This window comes from Onychomys torridus, chromosome 8, assembly GCF_903995425.1.
Source record: "Onychomys torridus chromosome 8, mOncTor1.1, whole genome shotgun sequence".
Classification (NCBI taxonomy): Eukaryota; Metazoa; Chordata; class Mammalia; order Rodentia; family Cricetidae; genus Onychomys; species Onychomys torridus.
Window position 1 is genome coordinate 18441351 of NC_050450.1, and position 23904 is coordinate 18465254.

A 23904-nucleotide genomic window follows, 5' to 3' on the forward strand; every position below is an offset into this window, starting at 1 on the left:
GTCAGCTCCCCAGGTCTGTTTCACCATGTTTCTTGTCTTAGGCTTCTTGATCTAACAGTGTATGGTGAAGTACTAAGCTAGTCCATTGTGTGTGTGTCTGTGTATGAAGAAGTATGTAGGTTGTCCATGTGTGCAGTCACATGCATGTATGTGAAGACCAGAGGTCAACCTCAGGCGTCATTCCTTAGGAGCCATCCAACTTGTTTTTGAAGACAAGGTCTCTCTCTACTATGTAGCCTGGCTGTCCTGGAACTTAGCCATCCACCTGCCTCTGCCTCCCAAGCTCAGGGGTGAGGTAAATTAAAAGAGAATGGCCCCAATATGCCCATAAATTTTAATACTTGGTCTCCGGTTGGTAGATCTGTTTGGGAAGGATAGGAGGTGTGGCCTTGTTGGAAAAAGTGTGTCACTAGGGACACAGGATTTGCAGTTTCTAAAGACTCCACTCCCAATGTCCCTCTCCCTCTCTCTGCCTCCTACTTTCAGATCAAGATGTAAACTCTCAGCTGTTCCTGCCATTATGCCTTAGCTCTGCCATCATGGACTCTAATTAACCCTCTGGAATCATAAGCCCAATTAAACGCTTCCTTCTATAGGTTGCCTTGATCATGGTGTCTTTCCATAGCAATAGAAAAGTCACTAAGACAGCTGGGATGTGGCATGTGCCACCTTTGGGATTACCAGCTTTGAGGTGGGGTCTCAGTGGGACCTGAGAGTCACCAATTTAGCTAGGCTGGCTGGCCAATGAGCACCACAGATCCACTGTCTCTGCCTCTCCAGCCCTGGGATGACAGTCACACACTACCATACCCAGCTTTCCATGCAGATTGTGGGTGCTCAAACTCAGATCCTCTTGCTTGTGTGTCAAGGACTGTGTGAACTAGGCCACCTCCCTACCCCGTCAGTTCCCGTTGTTCACAACCCTTTCGAAGTCCACAGCCTTGTTGTGCAGGAATGACTATATGAAGTTTGCTCTGGCAGCTGCGGTTCTAGGTCTGTGGCAACATGCCATGACTGGCTTATGATCTGATGGCTTAGAACAGAGCACTGGATTCAGGAGTAGACAGCCTGAATGCTCTTTCATCAGAGATCGGTAGGGACCAGCCTGCTGCTATGCCAGGGGGTTTCCCCCCTCCCCCCCCCCATCCACCTATTTACCTATGCCCCTGCCCCAGTGCTGGGGTTACAGTTTTGTTTGTTTGTTTGTTTTTGCTTTTTGAGATAAGGTTTCTCTGTGTAGTTTTGGTGCCTGTCCTGGATCTTGCTCTGTAGTGCAGGCTGGCCTCAAACTCAGAGATCTGCTTGGCTCTGCCTCCCGAGCACTGGTATTAAAGGTGTGCGCCGCCGCCCTGGGTTACAGATAGTTGTACAGACTATCCTTCAAGTCACTCTGTGACCATCAACCTGGGCCTGCTTTCATGGCTGGGCTTAATGACTGTTGGTGCCGCCTCACAGAGGAGGGGCAACCAGTCATGTGCAACTCTGCCCTTGCAGGTGATCAAAGACGAGGGATAGAATATATCGGTAGGAAGGGTTAGGGGAGGGGCTCTGTCTACACAGTCATGGGGAGTCATCATCCATGCCAACCTTCCAGTATGGCTTTAAGGGCATCCATGCTCCTGCTGGTCACCCCTCCCCCACTGCTCTGTAAGTTCCCCAGAGTGAACTTCGGTGGAATTGTACCTCAGTTTATCATTGGGACTGTAGAAGGGGGTAGGTATTGTTTGCATCTCCTCCAGGGAGGAATCTTGGCAATACAGATGCATGCCTCTCACTTGGCTCTTATATGGGGGCTGGCAGTTCGAACTCAGATCCTCATGTTAGTACATCAAGCCCTTTGCCTAGTAAACCATCTCCCCAGCTCTCAGGACCAGCCTTTTAAAAAAAAAAAACTTAATATTGCATGTGTGTGTGTGTGTGTGTGTGTGTGTGTGTGTGTGTGTAAGCGCTATGGAGTACTTGTGAAGGTTCCAGGACAACTTTCAGGACTCAGTTCTCTCCTTCCACCTTGTGGATCCTGGAGGTTGAACTCAGGTTGTTAGGCTTGGCAGCCAGCACCTTTACCTTTGAAGTAAAGATTGGATCCTCCTGACACCCTTTCTCTCCCTGGGGCACTGGGGCAAGCACTAACATTTCTCTTCCTTCCTTCCTTCCTTCTTTTCTTTCTTTTTTTGTTTTTTTTTGTTCTTGTTTTTCGAGACAGAGTTTCCCTGTGTAGCTTTGCACCTTTCCTGGAACTCACTTGGTAGCCCAGGCTGGCCTCGAACTCACAGAGATCTGCCTGTCTCTGCCTCCCGAGTGCTGGGATTAAAGGCGTGCGCCACTGCTGCCCAGCTCTTTCTTTCTTTTTTGTTTTTTGAGACAGGGTTTCTCTGTGCAGTTCTGGAACTCACTCTGTAGACCAGGCTGGCCTTGAACTCACAGAGATTCACCTGCCTCTGCCTTCCAAGGATCAAAGGTGTGCGCTCCACCGCCTGGCCACATTTCCTATTGTAAGCACTCAGGTGTTCATTTCCTGCAAGTAAGCAAAGATATTGGGGTGCTGAGGCCACCCGACCCCTTAGTTAGCAGCTGCTGGGCTTCCCTTGGTTGTCCTGGATGCCTTGAGCAAAAGGATTGTCAGTCACCAGCCATCGGGAGGCCCTTATGTCAGTACTCACTGACTATACCGGGAAAGGTATTACTTCAGCTATTACTAAGGTCGCTGATTACTTCAGCTGGGGAAGGAACAGCCGCAGGGCTTTTTGAAACAGTTCGTACCGGCCTCCTACCACAAGCCTGGATGAACTCGAGGCGACCTTGCAACCATTTCCACCATGTTGAGAAGGGGAATCCGCCCCCTGGTGGCCTAGCGGAGGAACTGCTGAGGCTAGTGCAAAGGCTGTGCTTGGAAGCGCCCCTTTTAGGCTTTGAAAGCAGCTGCTCCGGTTCACCTTGGGAGAGACTATCCTGTGCTGCCCCCCTTTCTGTGGGAGACTGCTGGCCTGCTCAAGGGAATGTGGGCTGAGCTGGTATCTAGAAGAAAGAAGCAGCAAGCTGCGAAAGGGCCAGGGCAGCCAGCTTTGTGACAGCCGAGGAAGCCGTAGCCGAGGCATCAAAACCCAGACAAGAGAAGCTGCAGCCCTGGATGCCAGAAGAGATGCCAAGAGGTCTCAAACCTAGGTCAAGAACTGTAACACTGCTATCATTAAAAACCGTAATGCTGTCGAGGACTAGGAATCCTACACAAGGGCTAGAATACTTTTTTTTTTTTTCGAGACAGGGTGTCTCTGTGTAGCTTTGCGCCTTTCCTGGGTCTCGTTTTGTAGCTCAGGCTGTCCTCGAACTCACAGAGATCCTCCTGCCTCTGCCTCCCGAGTGCTGGGATTAAAGGCGTGTACCACCGCCACCGGGCTTTGCTAGAATGCTTTCAGGGTTGAAGCTCCCAATGCCTCCAGGCCCCTAACACTAGGGAGAGCCACCTGCCACCTCTCACTGAGGTCAAACGCGGAGAGAACCGAAAGGTAGCACTTGACACTTGAAGAGCCCCTCTTAAACTATCCACAGTTTAATCTGTGCAGAGTGAACATATCCCGGCCAGCTGATTAGCAACACTTTCATGGGTGCTGGGAACCGAACCTGGGACCTCTGCAAGAGCAGCAAGTACTTTTAAGCTCTGAGATATCACCCCAGCACCCAGTATTCATGTGCTCTTAACTGTTGAACCCGAATGGGGACTTTAGTTCTCCATTTCCTTCCCAAGAAGGGTAACTTTGCCTGATGTTGTTGAATGAATACACATTTCTGTATTTCTGCCCACAGTTAGTCCTGATGAAATGTTGCTGCCTCAAGCATATCTTCCGGATCAGGATGGTCAAGAAAAGTTCTGCCATGATGGAATGTTTCATACTGCAATATTCAGACAGCAGCCAGGGCCCCTGGGAGGCTACTTGATCAGTCATGTTTCACTTAAGGTAGTTTACAAGCAGTTTGTGGGTTCGCATTAAACAATGAAGCCTTGTGTGCCCACCGCATGCATCAGCATCCCAACTTGTTTGGGTTTGCTATTCCTGGTTTCCTTAATTTAGTTTCCCTGACAGCCCCAACTGAGGGTTAGTGTCGTCTTCAGGAAGCCCAGCTCTACGATGGAAAGTCCGGCTCCAGAATCCGGGAAAACAGACTGCAGCCACCAGCGGAGGGAAGGGGCGGACACACCTACCCCAGTCCCGCCCTCTCTCAGGCCACGCCTCTTCCTCCTCTCACGCAGGCGCACATGCTGCGGCCACCAGCACCCTGGCGCTACGCCGATTCGTCCCGAGCGCCCCATAAAGGCATCGGATCCAGAAATTCTTAAATATCCTTGCCAGTTCCATGCGAGCTCTTGGACTCGAACTCACGGCTGCCCTCGGCTGACACTGCACGGGGCGCGTGGTCCCGGTGTCATGACGAATCAGCGGCTCACGGGAGGGAGCACGCGGCCTTGGCTCTGAAGCGTGGGGGCCGGGGGAACCCTGGAGGAGTGGTTGGTCCGGTTGGTGCGGGATGGCCAGCTTCCGTGCTAGCCCAGGGCCTGGTGTTTAGGGGGCTGGGTGCTCACCTGGAGCTGCAGACGCTGGGGTTGCAGTTGCTGCAGCCTGGCGAGCCACTCATTCACCCAAGTACCAGCGAGCTTAGCAGAGGAGACAGCCCCCGGGGCACCGGTGCTGCCCCACCTAACGGGCGCAGTCTGGTACTGAAGCCCTGTCAGACCACCCGGCAGGCAGGGGACTCAGAGAAGGCAGGGACAGCGTGAGTGAGATCGCGTCAGGCGACAGGGAGCACAAAAGAGGGCCGGTGGGGTTTCTGAGATTTGGAGCCGACCCTCCTCTCTCCTTAGCCGGGTTCTTCGTGGGTGCCACGGGAAGAATTCTTGAGACTCTTAACCTGCTTTTCTGGGCCCCTCAGCCCTGTCCTGCAAGATGGACCCAGCACTGTCTGCTGTCCGACTCACCGTCCAAGAAGCCATTCACACCCTTTCATCCTCAGAGGATGCAGGCCACATCCTCTCTACCCTGGGGACCTTGAAGCAATACCTGGGCGGAACCCAGGATCCAGCTCTCCCTGAGAAGGAGGAGTTTACCACCATCCACTTCTCCGCCGTTCTCAGATGTCTGGTCAGCAAGCTGAGTCCAGGTTGGCTGGAGCTATCCCCTGATGGCCAGCTGGAGCAGCTTTGGGAGAGCTTCTTCCTGGAGGGCCCCCCAGACCAAGCCTTCCTGGTGCTGATGGAGGCCATTGAGAGTACTGCTGGGTGAGCAGCTTGTGAGCAACAGGGCGCCTAAGTTCTGAGAAGAGACCTTACACCTTAAAACTGAGTGTAGCTGTACCCAGCTCTGAAAGGGAAGGACGCCTGCATCTTAGCCTGGCCTCACTCCCTCCTGTTGGAGGCTGGGAGGAAGAGCAGGTTTCACGTTGCAGATAGCAGGAGCAAACCAGTAACTCAGTCTCCACCACCCCCAGCTGACACCAGAAAGGTAGTTGGTCACTTGCTGTCCTCTTCTGGACCTACCCTTTATTCTATGGGACTCTCAGGACCATCTCAGGACATTTCAGGGTTTTATTTTTTTCTGTTTTTTTGAGACAGGGTTACTCTGTGTATCCCTGGTTGTTTTGGAACTTAACTCTGTAGACCAGGCTGGCTTTGAACTCACAGAGACCCGCCTGCCTTTGCCTCCCGAGTGCTGGTATTAAAGGTGTGTGCCACCACCGACCAGTAGTTTCAGGTTTTTAAATATCTAGCTGCAATGTTGCTGCCATGGATCCCAAGTCCCAGGTTCCATATCCAATCAAGTGCCAATCCTTGGGAGGATGCAGTGGCCTTGAGAAGCTGGGTTTTTAGAAATTGCTGTGGTGGGGGCTGGAGAGATGTCTCACAGGTTAAGAGTACCGGCTGCTTCCCCAGAGAACTTGGGTTCAGTTCCCAGCACCCACAAGGCTGCTCACAACTGTTTGTAACTCCAGTTCCAGGGGATCTGAAGCCCTCTTCCCCACAGGCTTCAGTACACAGACTGTAGTACCTGCCGCAAAACACCCACACACACGAAATAAAATCTCAAAACTTAAACCAACAACTGCTGTGGCCCAGGCAAGCACAGTGAGGAGCGGAGGAAGAAATGTCCAGGTCTAGTAGGACATCCAACTAGTAACTGGCTGCTCAGCAGTGGAATTAAGTATTTTCTTTCAGCGGATGAGTTCAAATATAAATGCTTATGAAGTTGTTAGGACTGATTCTTTGGTTTTGTTTTTTGTCTTTTTGAGACAAGGCCTCTATTATGCAGCTCTGGCTGTCCTGGAACTTTTAGACTAGACTTACCTTGAACTCTTGAGATTCTCCCCTGCCTTCAGAGTGCAGAAATGAAAGGCACTACCATGACCAGCCTCTTGTTTTTGGAGACGGGGGGCCTCATCCGCCGGGAGCTTGCCAATTAGGCTAGGCTGTCTGGGCAGGGAGTCTTGGGGGTCCACCTGTTTGTCCCTAGGGCTGAGACTCCAAGTACTTATCACCTCACCTGTTTGTTTTCTTTTTTGGGTGGTGGGGTAGGAGGATGGGGCTTGAGACAGGTCTCACTTTGTAGCTCTGACTGTCCCTTGAACTCACTGTGTAGACCAGCACAGAGATTCTCCTGCTTCTGTCTCTTGTATGCTGGGATTAAAGGCGTGTGCCACACTGCTTGCCTCAGCTGGCTTTTTTTATGTGGGTTTTGGGGATCAAACTTAGATGCTTTCAGGGCCATCTCCCTAGCTCTGGGACTGATTCTTTATGGCCAGAAGGGGACTCGCGGCCAGGGGGGCTGAGGGCGCTGCCCAACACACTTGCTGTTCTTTAGCCCTAGCTTCCGTCTGCTGAAGATGGCTCGGCTTCTGGAGGCATTTCTGAGCAAGGGCAGAGTGGCTGCTCTAATGGAGGAGCAGTGCCGGCCGCAGACAAAGCCCAGCTTCCCCCTGTTCCAGGAGACGCTGCTCAGCAAGGTGGTGGGCTTGCCTGATCACCTGGGCAACTGTCTCGGGCACGACAACCTGACCCAGTTCTTCCCCCAGAACTACTTCCCTCTGCTTGGCCAGGAGGTCATGCAAGCTCTAAAGGCAGCTGTGAATTTTCTCCAAGGTGAGCACCCTGCCTCAGCATCTCTCTCGGCCTTTATTTTCTCTCTCTCCTTGAAGTAAGACGCTCAAAGCCTGTGGGGCCTTTCGAGTCAGGGTGGGGCTCTCGGGTCGGTTTGGACAATATCACATCACCTGATGGAGTTTCTTCTGTCTTTTGGCTTTTGATCTTGGGGAGTTGGGTCTGACCCTAGGTTCCTAGCTCTTAGTTGTTAGGCAAAGCCACCAGACTGAGACCTGCTTTTCTACCCAGTCACTTGTCCATCCTAGAAGCCATCCTTGTTTGCTTACTTGAGTCTGCTCATCTGTGTCTTTAGTGGTGGTGGTTTTGAGTGTCCGCTGTGTGTTGACTGTTCTTGCATCTGCAGGCAGATGCTTTTCACATGTGTGTCTGGCACTATGGGGACTGCCTGTCACTCACAGATCTCTAGGAACCGCCTTGTGGGTGTCCAAGGTTAGCTTTGCCTTCTCTAGCACATTACAACTGGCTTTCCTGGGTATATACCTCAAGAGTGAGAATTGGGGAAGAGCCATTGTAATTTCTGGATGAGCGAGCGGTCAGATACTGACTGGCTTGAGCCTTTGCCTCTTCCTGAAGTATTCCCCTTCCTTCTCGTGCCTGCCACGTGCACACTCCAGTCAGAGCCATACCTCAGCTTAACTGGAGCTACTCGGGTTGCCTTCTTTCAGCCTGCTCCAACTGAGTTTCCACTCTGGCTTGTTTTCATGGGCTCAGCCCACCTCCATGAGGCCTCCTGTGTCCTTTACCCACGTGACTCCAGAGGAAGCTGGTCCTCTAGAGCTTTGGCATGGCCCCCACCTGGCCTAAGCCACTGTCTTCCCTAGATTCTTACAGCAACCACCTTCTGGTCTGTTTTGGAGACAGGGTCTCACTCCATTCTTTTTTTTTTTTTGAGCTGAGGACCGAACCCAGGGCCTTGTGCTTGCTGGGCAAGCGCTCTACTACTGAGCTAAATTCCCCAGCCCCTCTCACTCCACTCTTAATCATGCTTTGGATTCTGTCCTTGCAGGCTCTTAAGTACCTGTGTGTCTGGCTCCATATCTGTTTTCTGGAAGGTGCAATCATCTCAGCTCTCCTAGTGGGAGGCTGCCACCCCCTCCCCGCCTTGTTCTTGACCTTCTCATGGCTCCTTCTTTACCAAGGAGGGAGATCTTGTAGGCAGTGGCCACTCTGGTGTCGATAGCCTGCCCAGAGCCCAGTTCTGCTCCCGAGGTTGGCTCCTAGGCCAGGACCCCTCTGGTGCATCTCCAATGATGTAGGTAGGTAGGGTCATTTTGATGGTTGAGATGATGTGTGTGACGCTTTTGAAGCATATTATTACTAGATTTTCAAGTTAAAAACAGCTCCATTTAGGTTTTTTCTCTGGTTAGATATGCACATTCATTCCAAATAGCTGGAATTTCCATGGCTGACCTGGCTGCTAAGCCCAAGGTCTCTAGCCTTAGTCAGATGTCCTTAATGTTTTTCCTGCTGACCTCTTTTGCAGTCAGACCTTGATTTTCATTCCAGATGGCCTAGACTGCTCTGTCTCCTTCGTGTCTCGAGTCTTGGGGAAGGTCTGCATCCAGGGGAGAAAGAGTGAGTACCCCCTGACACCCTCCCCCACCCTTGGAGGAGGGTGAGACTCATGAACAGGATATATACATCCTGTGACATGTGAGTTGACCCTTGCCCTCAGTGGGGTTCCCTCACTTGGGTCTGACCCTGGGTTGGCTAATATTGTCTCTGGGCTTGCCCATGCCTGTGAGCCTATGGGGTTGAGGACACTGGGCACCTCCATTGGCCACTGGCTGAGGGTGGCTCCTGAAGCTTAGGGCCTCTGTGTCTCCTCAGAAGAGATCCTGGACGTGCTGGTGCCCCAACTGACAGTGCTCACCCAGGACAGCTGTCTGTGGCAGCGGGTGTGCTGGCGCCTGGTGGAGCAAGTGCCTGACCGGGCAGTGGAGGCTGTGCTGACAGGGTTTGTAGAGGCCACTCACGGGTAAGCAGCCAGGTCCTCTCCTGGCCAGCGTTTCTCAGGATGGCAGAGTAGACTCTACCATTGCTGCCATCCCATGCTGTTCTCCTGGGTGCCGTACGAGAGCCCATGTTCTATACAGTTTAGGGGGCCCCTCCTCTCTTAGCATTGCATTTTCAGGCTGTCCACTGGTTGTGAGCCCAACCTCCATCTTGTGCCTGTCATACATTTTTTTTTTTAGAGACAGGGTTTCTCTGTGTAGTTTTGGTGCCTTTCCTGGATCTCGCTCTGTAGCCCAGGCTGGCCTCGAACTCACAGAGATCCGCCTGCCTCTGCCTCCCGAGTGCTGGGATTAAAGGCGTGCACCACCACCGCCCAGCTTCAATGTTGACTTTTCATTCTCTGGTTGTAGATACGGGTGTGAATTGTTTACTGATGTCCCTTGCTCGTTCATGGTGGGTTCCTAGTGTGTTTGTAATAGCTGTCCCCGTAAGTTCTGGGCTCTAACTTGTGAGGTCCACTGGGCCCTCAGCAGGGCACCACCCAGAATTCTGTGGGTTTTTTGTTTGTTTGTTTGGAGTTGGCTCCAAAACATGCTATATGGTTGAAGATGGACTCGAACTCTTGATCTCCCTGTCTCAGCCACCTAAGTGTTGGGAGTGCAGGTATGCCCCATGAATTCCAGGTTCACTTTAGGTTCTGAATCTTGTCTGCCAGTTGGGCTGCCTTCTTGTGTACCTATTCCCTGTGGTAAAGCCATATGTCAGTTTACATTGGTTTGCTTTCTCAAACTTTTAGGGGTCCCCTCCTTCTTTTCAAGCCTTTATGTCCGTTTAAAAAATTTTTTTTAATTAAAAATTTTTATGTGTGTGCATGCTAATGTGCCCATGCACATGGAGACTAGTGGTCAACCTCAGGTGTTGATCCTTAGGAGCTGTCTACCTTGTTTTTGACACAGACTCTGTCACTGAACCTGGGCTGGCTGGCCAGCAAGCCCCAGGGATCCTTTCTGGTTCTGTGGATCCAAGTATGTGCCACCATGCCTGGCTTTTTCTAGTGGTTCTGTGGGTCAAACTCAGGTGCTCATGCTTGTCCAGCAGGCATTTTACCTTGGAACCATATTCACAGCCCTAGCTTTTATGACTTTGTATGGAATTGTTTTTCTTTCTTTAAAACAGAATCTCACTGTGTAGTCCTGTCTGGCCTGAACTTGCTATGTAGACCAGGCTGGCCTCAAAGTCAGAGATCTGCCTACTTCTGCCTAACAAGTTCTGGGATTGAAAGTGTGTGCTACCACGTTGGCCTTTGTGGGGGATTTGATATAACAGTAAGGGCTGGTGAGATGGCTCAGCAGGTAAAGTGACTTGCTATCAAGGCTGACATCTGAGTTCCATCCCCGGGACCCACATGGTAGAAGGAGACACATACACACACACAGACACATACACACACAGATGCACACACACATATACATACACAGAGATGCACATATAGATGCAGACACACAGACATATACACACACAGACATACAGACACACAGACACGCAGACATACACACACACACATACAGATGCACACACAGACACACACATAAATACATGTAATCAAAAGAAGTGATGAGTAAGGAGGAAGCCCTGCTGTATCTCTGTGTGGCTGAGGCAGCTGGCCACAATCTTACTTTCTGAAGGAAGTAATCTAACTTGGGGTTCTGCAAATTGTTGTTTTGGGCCAAATCAGGCTAGTGGATTTTTGTAAATAAAGTTTTATTGGCAGATTGCCATGCCCATTCATTTAGACATTTGTCTAGGGGCTGTTTTGAGCTACTACCAGAATTGAGTGGCTGCTTTGGAGAGTAGACCTGTCCAAGAGTGTGCTTTCTGGCCCTTAACAGCAAAGGTGTGCTGCCCTGTCTTAGAGAGGCACTCATCCTTGGCAGAGCAGGGAAGGCCCCCCATCTTGAGGTGGCCCTCTTGGCTCTGATGTGGGGCCCAGGCTTTCCGTGGGTATTCAGTTTCATTCTGGGAAGAGGAAAGATTAAGGACCAGCTCAGGTCATGGAAAGGCCAAAATCACGGAGTGAGCAGGTGGCTGGACACAGGCACCATACTGTTTGCTTTTCCTTGTTCCTTCCCTTTGAGGCTGACTTGTGATTTGGCTCCTTCCACACCTGCCTCACAGGCCTGAAGTTCTGTCGCGACTCCTAGGGAACGTGGTGGTGAAGAGTAAGAAAGCGCAGTTTGTGATGACCCGGAAGCTCCTGTTCCTGCAGTACCAGCACACGGTGAGAATGCCCGGGCAGGCTGGTGCCTGCAGGCTTTGCAAATCACAGGAAGAGTTGTTATTAGAAGTAGAGTAGGGGAACTGGGTGCATGGCACACCATGTCACCCAGAGGTGGGGGCAGTTGAATCTCTGAGTTCAAGATCAGCCTGGTCTACATAGTGAGATCCTGTCTCAAAAAAAAAAAAAAAAAAAAAAGAGTAAGGGTCTAGGCATAGTGGCATACTTCTGTCATCTCAGGAGGTCATTGCCATCTCCAGCTACACACGTTTGAGGCCAGCCTGACCCTGTCTCAGTGACCCTAAAACAGAAGAAGGAGAGATTAAAGAGCAGTGTGTGCTCGGCGTGCAGGGTGCTGTTCTATCCTTATCACCACAGGGGAAACCTAAACAACATCAACAACAAGTGTAGTCAGACAGCAGTTGCCTAGGAAATGTCTCTGACCGTTTATGATCTCTGCAGCATCCTGGGCACTGAGTGAGCATGTCACATATTTCTGGATCCTTATACCACCTAGGAAGGTACCCGTACCACCTCCATTCTATGCATGAGGGGTTGATGCATCAGACTCCAGAGGCTGTGTGCCTCATATGTGACCGCCACTGTCCACGTGCCCTGGAGCTCTGGCTCAGAGCTGGCTAGTAGGTCAAAGCAAGGGAGAATGAGGAATAGGACACAGCCAGAGTTAAGTGGACAACAGCTGTGGACAGGGAAGAGCATGTGTGTGGGGCCTACTGTATCCCTCTGCTCACCTTTTCGTTCACAGCATTCCTTTGAAATCAGGCTCTATCTTGGGCACTGAGCTTCCACTGTGGACAGAAGAGCCCTGTCCCTCATCGTCGTCATAAATTCATGTTACAGGAGAGGAAGCAGATGTTGCCCATGTAGGCCACTTAATACATAGGGTGACATGGGGGGTGTTGACACCAAGGGGCAGGCAGGCCAGGAGGCTGGCTTGGAGGAAGAGGCCTGGCTCTAAGGATTTGTCTAGGTGGACCGGAGGCCTCTGAGAACTGGAATGCAAGGGAGCTAGCTGATTGGCTTCCCAGAGAGCCTGAGCTGGTAGTGGGTCCCCCTGGTGGCCAGAGAGCAAGGAGACAGTAGGTAAGGCCAGGCTGAATGGCCAGCTAAGTGGAGAATCTGAGCAGAGATGAGCTGGTTGGACTCTCTGGCTCCTGTGCAAAGCACCAAAATGTGAGGAGGAGCCAGGGTGAAACTGAAGTGTCTCCCACCTGCTACATGCAGGGAAGCTTAGGCAGGAGCCCTGGAGAGTCCTCCCAGTAATGTGAGTTGTCAGCCGGGTACCACTGCAGGGTACACATGAAGGGATGGAGCCACTTTAACACGTAAGCTATCCCCTAAAAGGGCAGGTGGGTGATGGGGTTCTAGGTAAACAGAGGAGAGATAGCCAATCAATAAATTCAAAGTTCAGTGAGAGACTCTGTTTCAAAAAAATAATAATAGTAAGATGGAGATCTGTAGAGGAAAGCATGTGACTTAAATGTTTGGTCTCTACACATGCACGTGTGAATAAATACACACCCCAAATAAATACACAAAGAAATAATCGGCCAGGCAGTGGTGGCGCACGCCTGTAATCCCAGCACTCCAGAGGCAGAGGCAGGTGGATCTCCGTGAGTTCGAGGCCAGCCTGGTCTACAGAGTGAGTTCCAGGACAGGCTCCAAAGCTCCAGAGGAAAAAAAAAAAAAGAAATAATCAAAGTCAACACTGGGGTCAGTCCAGAGAACAGGGAGCCACCACCAACACAGTTGTGGGGACCCATGAGGGACAATGTGGGAGTCAGAGAAGCTGGAGGCTGGTGTCTCCAGATAGAGCCAAGGCTTGAGGGTGAGGTGTGACAACCCCAGTAGACCTCTTTGTGACTCCATCGCTAAACTACAACAACTTCATTGTTCCTTTATCCATCCATCTTCCTGAAGCTCATCATCCGTAACTTCCCAGTAAAGGCAGGGTGGGGAGCATACCTTCCCCAAGCCTCTGCACATCTGAAAATGTCTTTACTCTTTGCTCCTGCTCTAGTCGAGTGAGCTAGATGTACTATCTTATTTTTTTATGATTGTTTTAGTCACTTTTTGTGGTGCCAGGGATCACATAAATGTCAGAGGTCTCCTGGGAAGTGTCTCGGTCACCTCCAGTTTTTCTCCCTAGAAGCTTTTGTGATTTTTTTCTCCACCTATGGTGTTCTGACACATGACAAAAGGAGCCTTGACATCAGTGGCCCACCCTATGGTATGGCAGTCTGGTTCACATCATCTTGAAATGCTGGGTGCTTTTGTGGGGGACACCTTCCCGAGTTATTTTATTACTACAAACTAGGATTCTTCAAACAACAGAACATTATCTTCTCTCGGCTCTGGAGGCTAAAAGTCTGAAACCAAGGTGACATGCTGCCTGAGAAGGATGCTAGGAAGACCTTTGTCTCCTCTGGCTTCTATGGCTCCAGGTGTACCCCACCACAGCAGCTATGGTCCCATCTCTGCCACCATCTTCACTGGGCCTGTCTTCTCTGTCTCTATCAGGACACTTGCTGTTGAGTGCAGGGCTATCCTAGGGTAACCCCATCTTAAGATATGCCTAGCCATTTTTCCCCATAAGGCTATATTCACAGGCCCTGGGGTCAGAACTTGGTTATATCTTCTCATGGGCATCATTAATCCCCCTGCACAGCCTGTAACCAAAAGCCAGGAAAAAATCAGGTATGTTTACTTGATCTTGATTTCAATATTACATAATACATTTATTAAAATACCACATTCACTCAAAATATGTGCAATTTGTGGTGTGTGTGTGTGTGTGTGTGTGTGTGTGTGTGTGTATGTGTGTGTGTGTGTGATCACTTACCTGTAGTCCTAGCTGAGGCTGCAGTGGATACCTTAACTCAGGAGTTCAAGACCAGCATGAACTACACAGCAAGACCCTTTCCCTGGAAAGAAAACAGTAGCTAATTTTAAGTTATCCCATTCTAGAAGAAAAAGCTAAGTTAAAGTGAAACCCGGTCACATTACCAAGAAGGATTTCTTTTCCAGGGGAATGAGAAGGGAACTCACAGGACCTGGCTGTGTGCTGGGATGCTGGGCACCAGAGCAGACCTGGCCTTGAAGCTTCCTGGTCACACTCAGCCCTGTCCTGCTTTGACTTCTTGGTGGAAACTCTCCTGTTAGAGCCATTATCGGCTCCCGTCTGCCCCGGCACATCCACCAGAACAACTTCCCAAGGAAACTGTTTGTGCCTGTTTGAAGCTTGTTTCCCTGGGAACCTTGGGTTCTCAGAGCCCATTGGATTGAAGGCAGATGCCTTTCATTAAGATGGCAGGAAGAACCTGACACTCAGCCAGGACAGAAAGAGGAAAACCATTCAAGTGGTGAGCTGTATGAGACAGACTCAGGGACCAACCTCAGCTCCTGTGTCAGTGTCTCCCAGCATGGGCTGCTTGAAGAAGACCCTGTCTTTTCTCCTCATTTTTGTGTCCATATGTGCACGTGAGACTCTGTTGCAGGAAGCTGACCCAACTAGGCAAAGAAAACCATTTTTTGAGAGGCTTCGTCGACTAGAAGAGCAGGTAGGTGAAACATGCTTGGGCAATTGGTTGTATAAAGCCAGTAGCAGGTAATGGATGTTACAGAGAGAGCTGCTATCTGTGTTCACTGGACACAGCAATTGGTTTGCTATCTTTGCTGGAAACTGACAATAGTCTCACCTGGTTTTGGAAACCAGGCAAGCATTTGCTAGGCTCAGCTCTAAAGTCCAACTAGACAGTGTGTGTGAGAAGATGCAGGAGACTTAAAGTGGTCTCTAGGAGGCCCAAAGAGTATGGCCGGAGAGGCCTGGGTAGCAACAGTAGAGGACAGTGTCCACAGGTGTGGGAGCTGTGCGAGCACTGGTCTTCCTCAAAGTAAAACATATGCCCTTGCCCAAGGGTCACACTCGGGGTCTGTAGACAGTATCCCAGCCCAAGCACTTCCTGTGCTGATCCCGCTAAAGCCAGGTGTAGTAGTTACCCATAATCCTAGCGCTCAGAAGATCTGAGTAAGATCTTCGGTGAGTTTGAGGCTAGCCTGAGTGACATAGTAAGTTCTAGGCCAGCTTGGGCTACTGAGTGAGACTCTGTTTCAAAAGTAACAAGCAAAAAGCCTGAAAAGGAGTTGGGTGTGGTGCCACATGCCTTTAATCTCAGCATTCAGGAGGCAGAGGCAGGCAGATCTCTGTAGAGGCCAGTCTGGTCTACAAAGAAAGTTCCAAGAGAGCCAGGGCTACACAGAGAAACCCTGTCTTGAAAAACAAAACAAAAACCTGAAAAGGCTAAGGCTAAGGTTGCTCAATGGCAGAGTGCTGCTTTGCCTAGAATGAACAAAATCCTAGATTCAGTTCCCAGAACCGTAAAAACCATGAATGAATAAATAAATAAATAAATACATAAATGAATGAATGAATGAAGGAAGGAAGGAAGGAAGGAAGGAAGGAAGGAGGAGGGAGAGAGAGAGGGAGGGAGGAAGGAGAAGGAAGGAGGAAGGAAGGAAGAAGGAAGGAAGGAAGGAAGGAAGAAGGAAGAAGGAAGGAAGGAAGGAGGAAGGAAGCGCTTGGAGCTAGAGAGATAGCTCAGCAATTAACAGCACTAGCTACTTGCTCAGGACCCAGGTTCATTCTCAGCACCCACATGATGGCTCACAATTACCCACAATCATGCTGGGGCCTCCGAAGTCATTGGATACACACAAAGTACACATACATACATGCAGGCAAAACACTCATACACATCAAAGAAAACAAATAAATATAAAATTTTGGGGGGTGGTCTTTGTTTTTCAAGACAGAGTTTCTCTGTGTAGCCCTGGCTGTTCTGGAACTTGCTCTGTACATGAGGCTGGCCTAGAACTAAAATATTTTATTTATTTATTTATTTATTTATTTATTTATTATGTTGTTGGTTTTTTTCAAGACAGGGTTTCTCTGTGTAGCTTTGCACCTTTCCTGGAACTCGCTTTGGAGACCAGGCTGGCCTCAAACTCACAGAGATCCACCTGCCTCTACCTCCCAAGTACTGGGATTAAAGGCGTGTGCCACCACCACCTGGCTTTAAAATATTTTTAAATGCACTCATACAAACAGTTCGTCTTCAGTCCCCTCTGATCACAGGGGTAGCCTTGAGGACCACGGTGGTAAGATGACTGACTGTAGTCTTCCAGAGTGTCAGAGCTGGGAAGGACCACAGCCAGGACCATGAGCTGGAGCCCACCTCTAACACCAAGCGGCTGTGGCACCTCAGGACAGTCACCCACTTTGTACCTGGCCCCTTGGGACTAGTCATGATAATCTCCCCACATGTCCTAGCATGTGACAGGGGTCAAATTGGTCAATCTATATACAGTGCCACCCACAGGCTTGATGCAGAATAGGGGTTTCTGAAGTGTACTTAGGATGGCATCACCCCAGCCCATGATAGCTGTGTTCTCTTTACAGTTTCAGAGATTCCAACAGGTGACCCTAATACACCTTCAGGACATTGCCAACAACTACAATGTGCACTACAATGTGGCTGCCCGCTTCCAGAGTCTGGTGGAAGAGAGCCAGGCCGTAGCTCTAGCGTTGAACCAGTCTCAAGCCGCCATACAAGAGGATGTGGCCCACCTAAAAACTTGGTTTAGGAAGAGCCAGCGCAGGAGCCAGAAGGTGGATGACAAGCTTCAAGCCTTGAACCTCTCCCTGAGCACCAAGAGCAGGCAGTGGGTGGAGGAGGAAAAGGAGGAAAAGGCACAGAGGGAGGCTACTGCAAGCCTGGCCCTGAGCATTCGGGCCCTGCAGGATGCATTGGCAAGCCTAACACAGCAAGTCCACAGCCAGGATGCCAGGCTTGCTGCTCTTGAGGGACAGATGCAGAGGGCCTCCCCTGGTCCTGAGGCTCTGGGGCTGACTACAGCCCCCACCCTGACTCAGCTTGCTCAGAGAGGCCCAGGCTCCTCGCAACTGTGGAGAAACAGCCAGACATCCAGGCTTTCACTCCAACACAGGAGTTCCCCTCAAGACTTCACTGACCATGTCCAGAAGACACAGAAGTTCCCAGCCCCAAGCAGCCATCAAGCAGCCCTACCAAGGACCCACCAAGGACTAGAAAGAAGTAAGTGAGGCAAGCCTGTCACCTCCCTATCCAATTCCAGGTTTCCCTAGCAATGCCTGAGGTTATAATGTCATTCCCCCCAGTCACCCCAAAAAGTTCCCCCCACAAGGGCCATATAACCAACACCAACCTTATGGCTTGCAGATAGATCCTCAGCAGGTCAAGTCACATGGCTGAAAGGCCTCTTTTGAAGCGATTGAATCAGGAGCCTCAAGAGGAAAAAGTGTGTGAAACAATGACTCTCTTGCTTCATTATAAGAACACCAGGGTCTCAGAGTAGCCAAAATGAAATAGTTTAGTTTGTGGTTGTGCAGGAGCCCAAAGGACAGAACTGGCTGGTGACTTTTGTTTTCCTGACCACATTTCCTGGATTCTCACTGATGGAATTCTTCAGGGAGGACAATCTTTTCTACTTGTCTCAGATGGATAGTTCCCACCCCAATCCTGCTGGGCTTGCGATGCCCTCCTCTTTCCTGAGACTGGGCTCAGTCACACAGAAGACTTCTCAATTTAAGATAGACTAAAAAGTGCCCAGGCAAGCAGTACCTAGATGAAAGAGAGGGCCTAGCGCTGCCAGCTCATTTGTGATTCATAGGTACGTTCTAAAGGCACCTCACACTGAAAACGGACCATAATGATTCATTTCCTACAGAATCATCCTAGATTATCTGGCTGATAGGAGTCACCAGAGGCTAGAGAGAAAGGCAGGAGAGTCGGAGTTGGAGGACACTTGAGGACAGAGGCAGAGCTTAGGAGGATGTACTGTGGAACTGGGCATAGCCAGGAACCAAGGCCTGCAGGGTTCCTACCAGTTCCAAACAGGAGGAAGTTCCTCTGAGCCTCCGGAGGAAGCTGTGTCTTGAACCCCGTGAGACCAGGCTCAGGTTTCTGACCTCCAAGAGAGGGCTGGCTTAAGTCCTCTTCTAGGAGATTTACAGCAGCCACAGGGAGCTCACAGAGCCCTTGCTTGTGAGGGGCTTCATAGACAGACAGCTGAGTCACACAGAGGGGATCCATCCACTCCCTGAGAAGTTAACCCTCGGTCCTTACCTGTGGAGCAGTAGTGTTCAGATTGTGAGGACAGAGGAGAGTGTGTGAGACAAGCCCTCCAAAGCCCCTGGGTGATGCAGGTGAGAGCAAGGAGCAGGCCCGCAACAGGATGCTTCTGAACAACTGCCTTTTGCTCTAGATGACACTCTTCCCTTGTTTCCAGTTTGCAGCTCAGGCCCAGTGCTAACTTTTCCCAACGCCTCCACTGAAAATGTGATCTTTCTGAGCCCTGGCTTCCTCATGCCTCTACGAGCTCTGTCCTTCTGCAGTTGGGTTCGTACGGCCTCCAGCCACCTGGGCACCCTCCTTTCCTATGCCACCAACGACAATGACAACAAGCTAGTACTGCATGGCCGAGATTCCCTGGTCCCCGGCTCCATCCACTTTGTGATTGGTGACCCGGTCTTCAGGGAACTGTCCCTGCAACCACTCCTGGATGGTCAGTGGCACCACATTTGTATCATCTGGACATCCATGGAGGGCAAGTACTGGCTCCACATAGACCGAAGGATAGTCGCTACTGGCTCCCACTTCAGAGAGGGCTATGAGATCCCTCCTGGAGGGTCCCTTGTGTTGGGCCAGGAACAAGACACTGTGGGGGGTGAGTTTGACAGCTCTGAGGCCTTTGTAGGGAGCATATCTGGCTTGGCCATCTGGGACCGGGCACTGGTCCCTAGAGAGGTTGCAAACCTTGCCACTGGGCAAGAGTTCCCAGCAGGTGCTATTCTGACGCTGACCAATGCCACATCGGTGGGTGGATTCGTGCAGAGGGCCAAATGTACCTGCCTGGAGCAGTGTCCATAGGCTGCCACACACGGGCTGAATCACAGTCAAGGCCAGCAAGAAGAGGCCAGCACATTCCAAACCACTCCCCTGCCATCACTGCAGGGCTGTGCACCTGTGCTCTGAGGTAGGCACCCCCTGTATGGAGGTTGGGAGTAGATGGGAAATGTGTAATGGAGAAAGAGGGGACCCCAGACTGCAACTTACTATTGTGGAATTCTTCTGGTTGTGGTTTTTGAGTTTTGTCTGTTGTTTTCCGAGACAGCGTCTCACTCTGTGGTCTTTATTGGCCTAGAACTTACTCTGCATCCCAGGCTGGCCTCAAACTCATAGCAGACTGCTGCCAGAGTGCCAGATGAGTCACCAATCCCCCTCCCTCCCTTCCTCCCTCCCTCACTCCCTCTCTTCCTTCCTTCCTTCCTTTCCCTTCCTTCCTTCCTTCCTTCCCTTCCTTCCTTCCTTCCTCCCTCCTTCCCTTCCTTCCTTCCTTCCTTCCTTCCTCCTTCCCTCCCTCCCTCCCTTCCTTCCTTCCTCCTTCCCTTCCTTCCTTCCTTCCCTCCCTCCCTCCCTTCCTTCCTTCCTCCTTCCCTTCCTTCCTTCCTTCCCTCCCTCCCTCCCTTCCTTCTTCTCTTCCTTCCTTTTCTTTTGACAGCTTCTCACTATATGGCCCAGATTAGCTTGAATTCATGATCCTCCAGCCTTTTACGGTGACATTTTTACAGACTGCACTTTCAAGGTCATTGTCAGTTCATTTGTAGAATGCTGTACTGCCACCCCAGCTGGACTGGAGGACAGAACACTGGGCTTTGGGGCCTTCCTTCTAACTCACCTTTGTATACAGGAAAAGCTGTCAGAGGGATGAGAGGCCAGTTCCTGGGGACCTTCTTGAAACTGCACAGGAAGTCCTCAGAGACTCACCAAAGCTTTCCTGCAGACATGGATGTCCCAACCTGCCTCTCCTGAAAAAGCCTTAGCATTCTATTCTCTCTGCCCCTTTCCCAGGCGCCCTGGGCATTCCCTGTAGGTCAGTTGGTTGTTCTTGTTCTGTTTCCCTGTGGTAGCTGTTGAAGTTTCCAGAACTACCATTAAAGACACACTAGTAATGCTTTAAAACATAGTTTCCAAGGCATAATTTCCATATAATAATATGTACCTTTTGGTTGTTTGTTTTTTATTTTTTAAGACAGGGTTTCTCTATATAACAATCCTGGCTGCCCTGGATCCCGCTTTGAAGACCAGGCTGGTCTTGAATTCACAGAGATCTACCTGCCTCTGCCTCCTGAGTGCTGGGATTAAAGGTTTGCACCACCAGTGTCCGGCTAATAGATGCCCTTTTAAAACATTTTTAAAGGTTTTAATAGAAGTGCTGAGTTGTGCAACCATCACAATCTACTTTTATTTTTTTGTTAGTTTGTTTTTTGAGACAAGGTTTCTCTGTGTAATAGCCCTAGCTATCTCACTTTGTAGACCAGGCTGCCTCGAACTCAAAGACCTGCCTGCCTCTGCCTCCCTAGTGCTGGGATTACAGGCACACAACAATCTAGTTTGAGATCATTCAGTTGACAACCTCCCCCAACATTGTGTCCCTGGCAACCCTGGTCTGCTTTCTACCTGTGGGGTTGCCTGTCCTGAACAGTCCAGATAGATATATGTGCAGTTCTTATCGCTCAGCACAGCATTTTCCGTGTTCATCCATGTGGTGGCATGTGTCCGGGCCTCATTCCTTTTTGTGGCTGAATGATATCCCACAAGTTGTTTATCTGTTTATCAGCTGGTGGACATTTTGATTATAATGTAAATAAAGCTGCTATGATCATTCTTACTTATGTCATTAAGTAGATATGTTTTTATTTACCCTATGCAAATACTCAGGATCAGATGGACCATATGGTAAGTTCACATCTAGCTTCCACAAGAAACTTCCAAACTGTTTTCCAAAGTTGCTGCCCAGGATATATCCCCATCAGCCACATGTGATGGTTTCCCCTTATCAACATACTTGGCAAACCTCGGTGTTGTCTGTTTTGACAACCTTCTCTTCAGATTCCAAATTGGAGCCATTATAAATCAACAACAAAACCAAACCAAAACCCAGCAGGGCGGAGAGAAGGCTCAGTAGTTAAGAGCACTTGCTGCTCTTGCAAGAGATCTGGGTTCAGTTCCCAGCTATCATGGTAAAGTGAAATCCCACGGAAGTCTGGTCAATAGTTTATTAAGGGATTAAATGGGAATAACATGCTCACGAATACAGAGTGAGGTGGGGCCGCTGCCTCTTCGTCTGCCAGGGAAAGCTCCAGGTCACCGAAACATGGCGTCAGCAGACCTTCTGTGTCCCACAGAGCGCGCACGACTCTCCTCCTCAGTTCTTATCTCGTCACAAACTTAGAGAAGACCAGGCACCACAGGGCTAGTTACCCCAATTCCATTGGCTAGGCAGATCAAATTCCCACAACATCATGGCAGCACACAATCATCTGTAACTCCAGTTCCAAGGGTTCCAATGCCTTTCTATGACCTCTGTGGACACCAGCACACACGAGATGCATATATATGCATGCAGGCACTCACACACCTAAAATAAAAATACATCTTTTTAAAAAATGCTTTGACAATTAAAACAGGCATTTTTACTTTCAGGTTTGGTGTGTTTTTGAAAAATTACCTTTATGACACTGGAGAACCCCCAGAGAAGACCCAAATCAAGATCTTAAAATCAGAGTCCATTGGTATAACCAGGAAAAATAGACAGAGGGACACAAGAGAAGCCCACTGAGACTGGGGACAGGTCTGGTCCTCAGAATGCACCCTCTTCCCCCTCTTAAAAAGAAAAGATTTATTTTATTTTGAATCATGTATATATGTCTATCTATGTGGATCTATGTGCGTGCATGCTGTATGTGCCCACAGAGATCAGAGCTCCTTTGGGGTGGGGCTGGAGTTAAAATTGTTTATGAGCTAACTCTTGCAGGTGCTGAGAAGAGAACTCCAGCCCTCTAAAAGATTCTCTTGACCACTGAGCCATCCCTCTAGAACCCTCGTGTAGTGGTATTTGCTTCGCCCAAGACCTTTGGCTATGCAGCCGGAGAGAGGCAGTGCTTCTTGCCAGTGCATAAAACCTCTTAAAAGGAAAGAGGGCGGGGTCACGCTCTCTTCTGGGCATGATGGGACACTGGTGGGCCAGGTGCAATCGCTGGAGGCAGAGCAGAGGAAGACTTCAGCTGTTTACTCGGTCCAATTTATATCTTAATAAATCCCAATTACCCATTGAACAGACTCACATGGATTGATTTTAACAAGTGGCCTCCGCCCTCAGCCTCCACGGCTGCTGTGGCACACTTCTCACACTACCGTCTTTTTTTTTTTTTTTTTTTTTAATTCCCGCCCCTCCTGTCCCAGAACCTAGAGCTGCAGAGTCTGCTCCCCGCCCCACAGTTTCCTCCCTTCCAACTCGGCTCAGGCCACTGAGTGCTTTATTGGCTGTTGACGGTTCGCTAAGGAGGTCGCTCCGTACTAGCTGCCTGCCGTGTGAGCCAGAGGAAACTACCTGAGCGGCTAAACCTCGGTGCACTGAACTGCCGGCCCAGCCCAACCCGGCGCTTACCTGCTTCCGCCCAGGCGCTCTCCGGGAACTGAGCTGAAAACGCCCCGGGTCCAGGAGCTCCCCGGGCACAGGCACGCACGTCCCGCCCCTGCTCAGAGGTCTAGGCGCTTGCAGCCACCAGCTACCCTCCCAAATCCATCCTGCTCGGCGCGCACATGCGCTAAGGCAGGTTCCCGGTGCTGTGCGCATTTGCGCTATGCGCCGCTATCTTTCCAAGCCCTGCGCAGGCAAGCGCAAGCATGAACTAAGTGCAGCGTACAGCTGCTCTCTCAAACCAACCTTGCTCACTGGGGACAAGTGCTGGAGTAGAGTCTGGGGTGGTTCAGGCGTGCAGAGCCTGAGCTACCTTGCTGCCGCGCCTCCTGGTCAAACATTGTCACTACATCTACAACAATTCTCCAAGGATCGCAACTGTGGTCACTTGACAACTTTTAAACGGTAAACTAGGCTATTAAATTAATTTTTTTTTAAAGGTAAAAGAATAAAGGGAAAGGACAGTCTTAAAAACCTTTCCAGGTCAATGATTGGGAATATCACAATGCAGGGAATTAGGACCCTGTTCACTGCTACTATGGACGGGATGCTAGATTAAAAAAAAAAAACAAAAACAAAAACAAAAAACTTAGCTGGAATCGATACAGTTTCGGTCATAATCATTATCAGTCTGGAAATTCATATCTTATCCTTAAAAAATTGTTTGATATCTGTGCCAGATATGAGAAATAGACTGATAATATGCAAAACTTAGGGAAAAAAAAGCCCTACTGTTCAAAAGATTCAAGCCTTACAAATAGTTACTAAGGAGAATAATACAATCTGACAAGATAAAGGCTTCAGAAATATTTACAGATGAAGAGAGTAAAAACTGACTGATAATATGTGAGCTTTAGAACAGCTGAATAAACATATACAAACCCTGGGAAAGGCCACTACTGATAAATTTATTAAAACTGATAATAAA

At 49.9% G+C, this 23904-nt stretch overlaps 2 protein-coding genes across 3 annotated transcripts; both read left to right on the forward strand.

The window, feature by feature from the left end:
• Positions 1 to 4425: 4425 nt before the first annotated feature.
• LOC118589287 (telomere length regulation protein TEL2 homolog) lies at positions 4426 to 11501 on the forward strand. Its single transcript, XM_036196444.1, has 6 exons — positions 4426 to 4501; positions 4924 to 5269; positions 6846 to 7123; positions 8651 to 8719; positions 8975 to 9122; positions 11276 to 11501. Exons 2-6 carry the CDS (start codon positions 4938 to 4940, stop codon positions 11451 to 11453), a joined length of 1005 nt encoding a protein of 334 aa, XP_036052337.1. The 5' UTR covers positions 4426 to 4501; positions 4924 to 4937; the 3' UTR covers positions 11454 to 11501.
• Positions 11502 to 14712: 3211 nt separating this feature from the next.
• Ptx4 (pentraxin 4) lies at positions 14713 to 19452 on the forward strand. 2 transcript variants are annotated; one of them, XM_036194467.1, is made up of 3 exons: positions 14713 to 14956; positions 16855 to 17509; positions 18723 to 19452. In XM_036194467.1, the coding sequence occupies exons 1-3, from the start codon at positions 14768 to 14770 to the stop codon at positions 19361 to 19363; spliced, it is 1485 nt and encodes a 494-aa protein (XP_036050360.1). In that variant the 5' UTR covers positions 14713 to 14767; the 3' UTR covers positions 19364 to 19452. The 2 variants fall into 2 exon arrangements, with proteins under 2 accessions (XP_036050360.1, XP_036050361.1); XM_036194468.1 differs by having other exon boundaries at positions 16945 to 17509.
• The last annotated feature ends 4452 nt before the right edge of the window (positions 19453 to 23904 follow it).

What these genes read in the sequence shown, in the direction of transcription:
- LOC118589287 (XM_036196444.1), top strand. Translation starts at nt 4,938, where the DNA reads ATGGACCCAGCACTGTCTGCTGTCCGACTCACCGTCCAAGAAGCCATT. An exon ending in GCCATTGAGAGTACTGCTGG is followed by an intron (nt 5,270 to 6,845) that starts GTGAGCAGCTTG and finishes GCTGTTCTTTAG; the next exon opens with CCCTAGCTTCCGTCTGCTGA. An exon ending in TTTGTAGAGGCCACTCACGG is followed by an intron (nt 9,123 to 11,275) that starts GTAAGCAGCCAG and finishes CCTGCCTCACAG; the next exon opens with GCCTGAAGTTCTGTCGCGAC.
- Ptx4 (XM_036194467.1), top strand. Translation starts at nt 14,768, where the DNA reads ATGAGACAGACTCAGGGACCAACCTCAGCTCCTGTGTCAGTGTCTCCC. An exon ending in TTCGTCGACTAGAAGAGCAG is followed by an intron (nt 14,957 to 16,854) that starts GTAGGTGAAACA and finishes TTCTCTTTACAG; the next exon opens with TTTCAGAGATTCCAACAGGT. An exon ending in CCACCAAGGACTAGAAAGAA is followed by an intron (nt 17,510 to 18,722) that starts GTAAGTGAGGCA and finishes CCTTGTTTCCAG; the next exon opens with TTTGCAGCTCAGGCCCAGTG.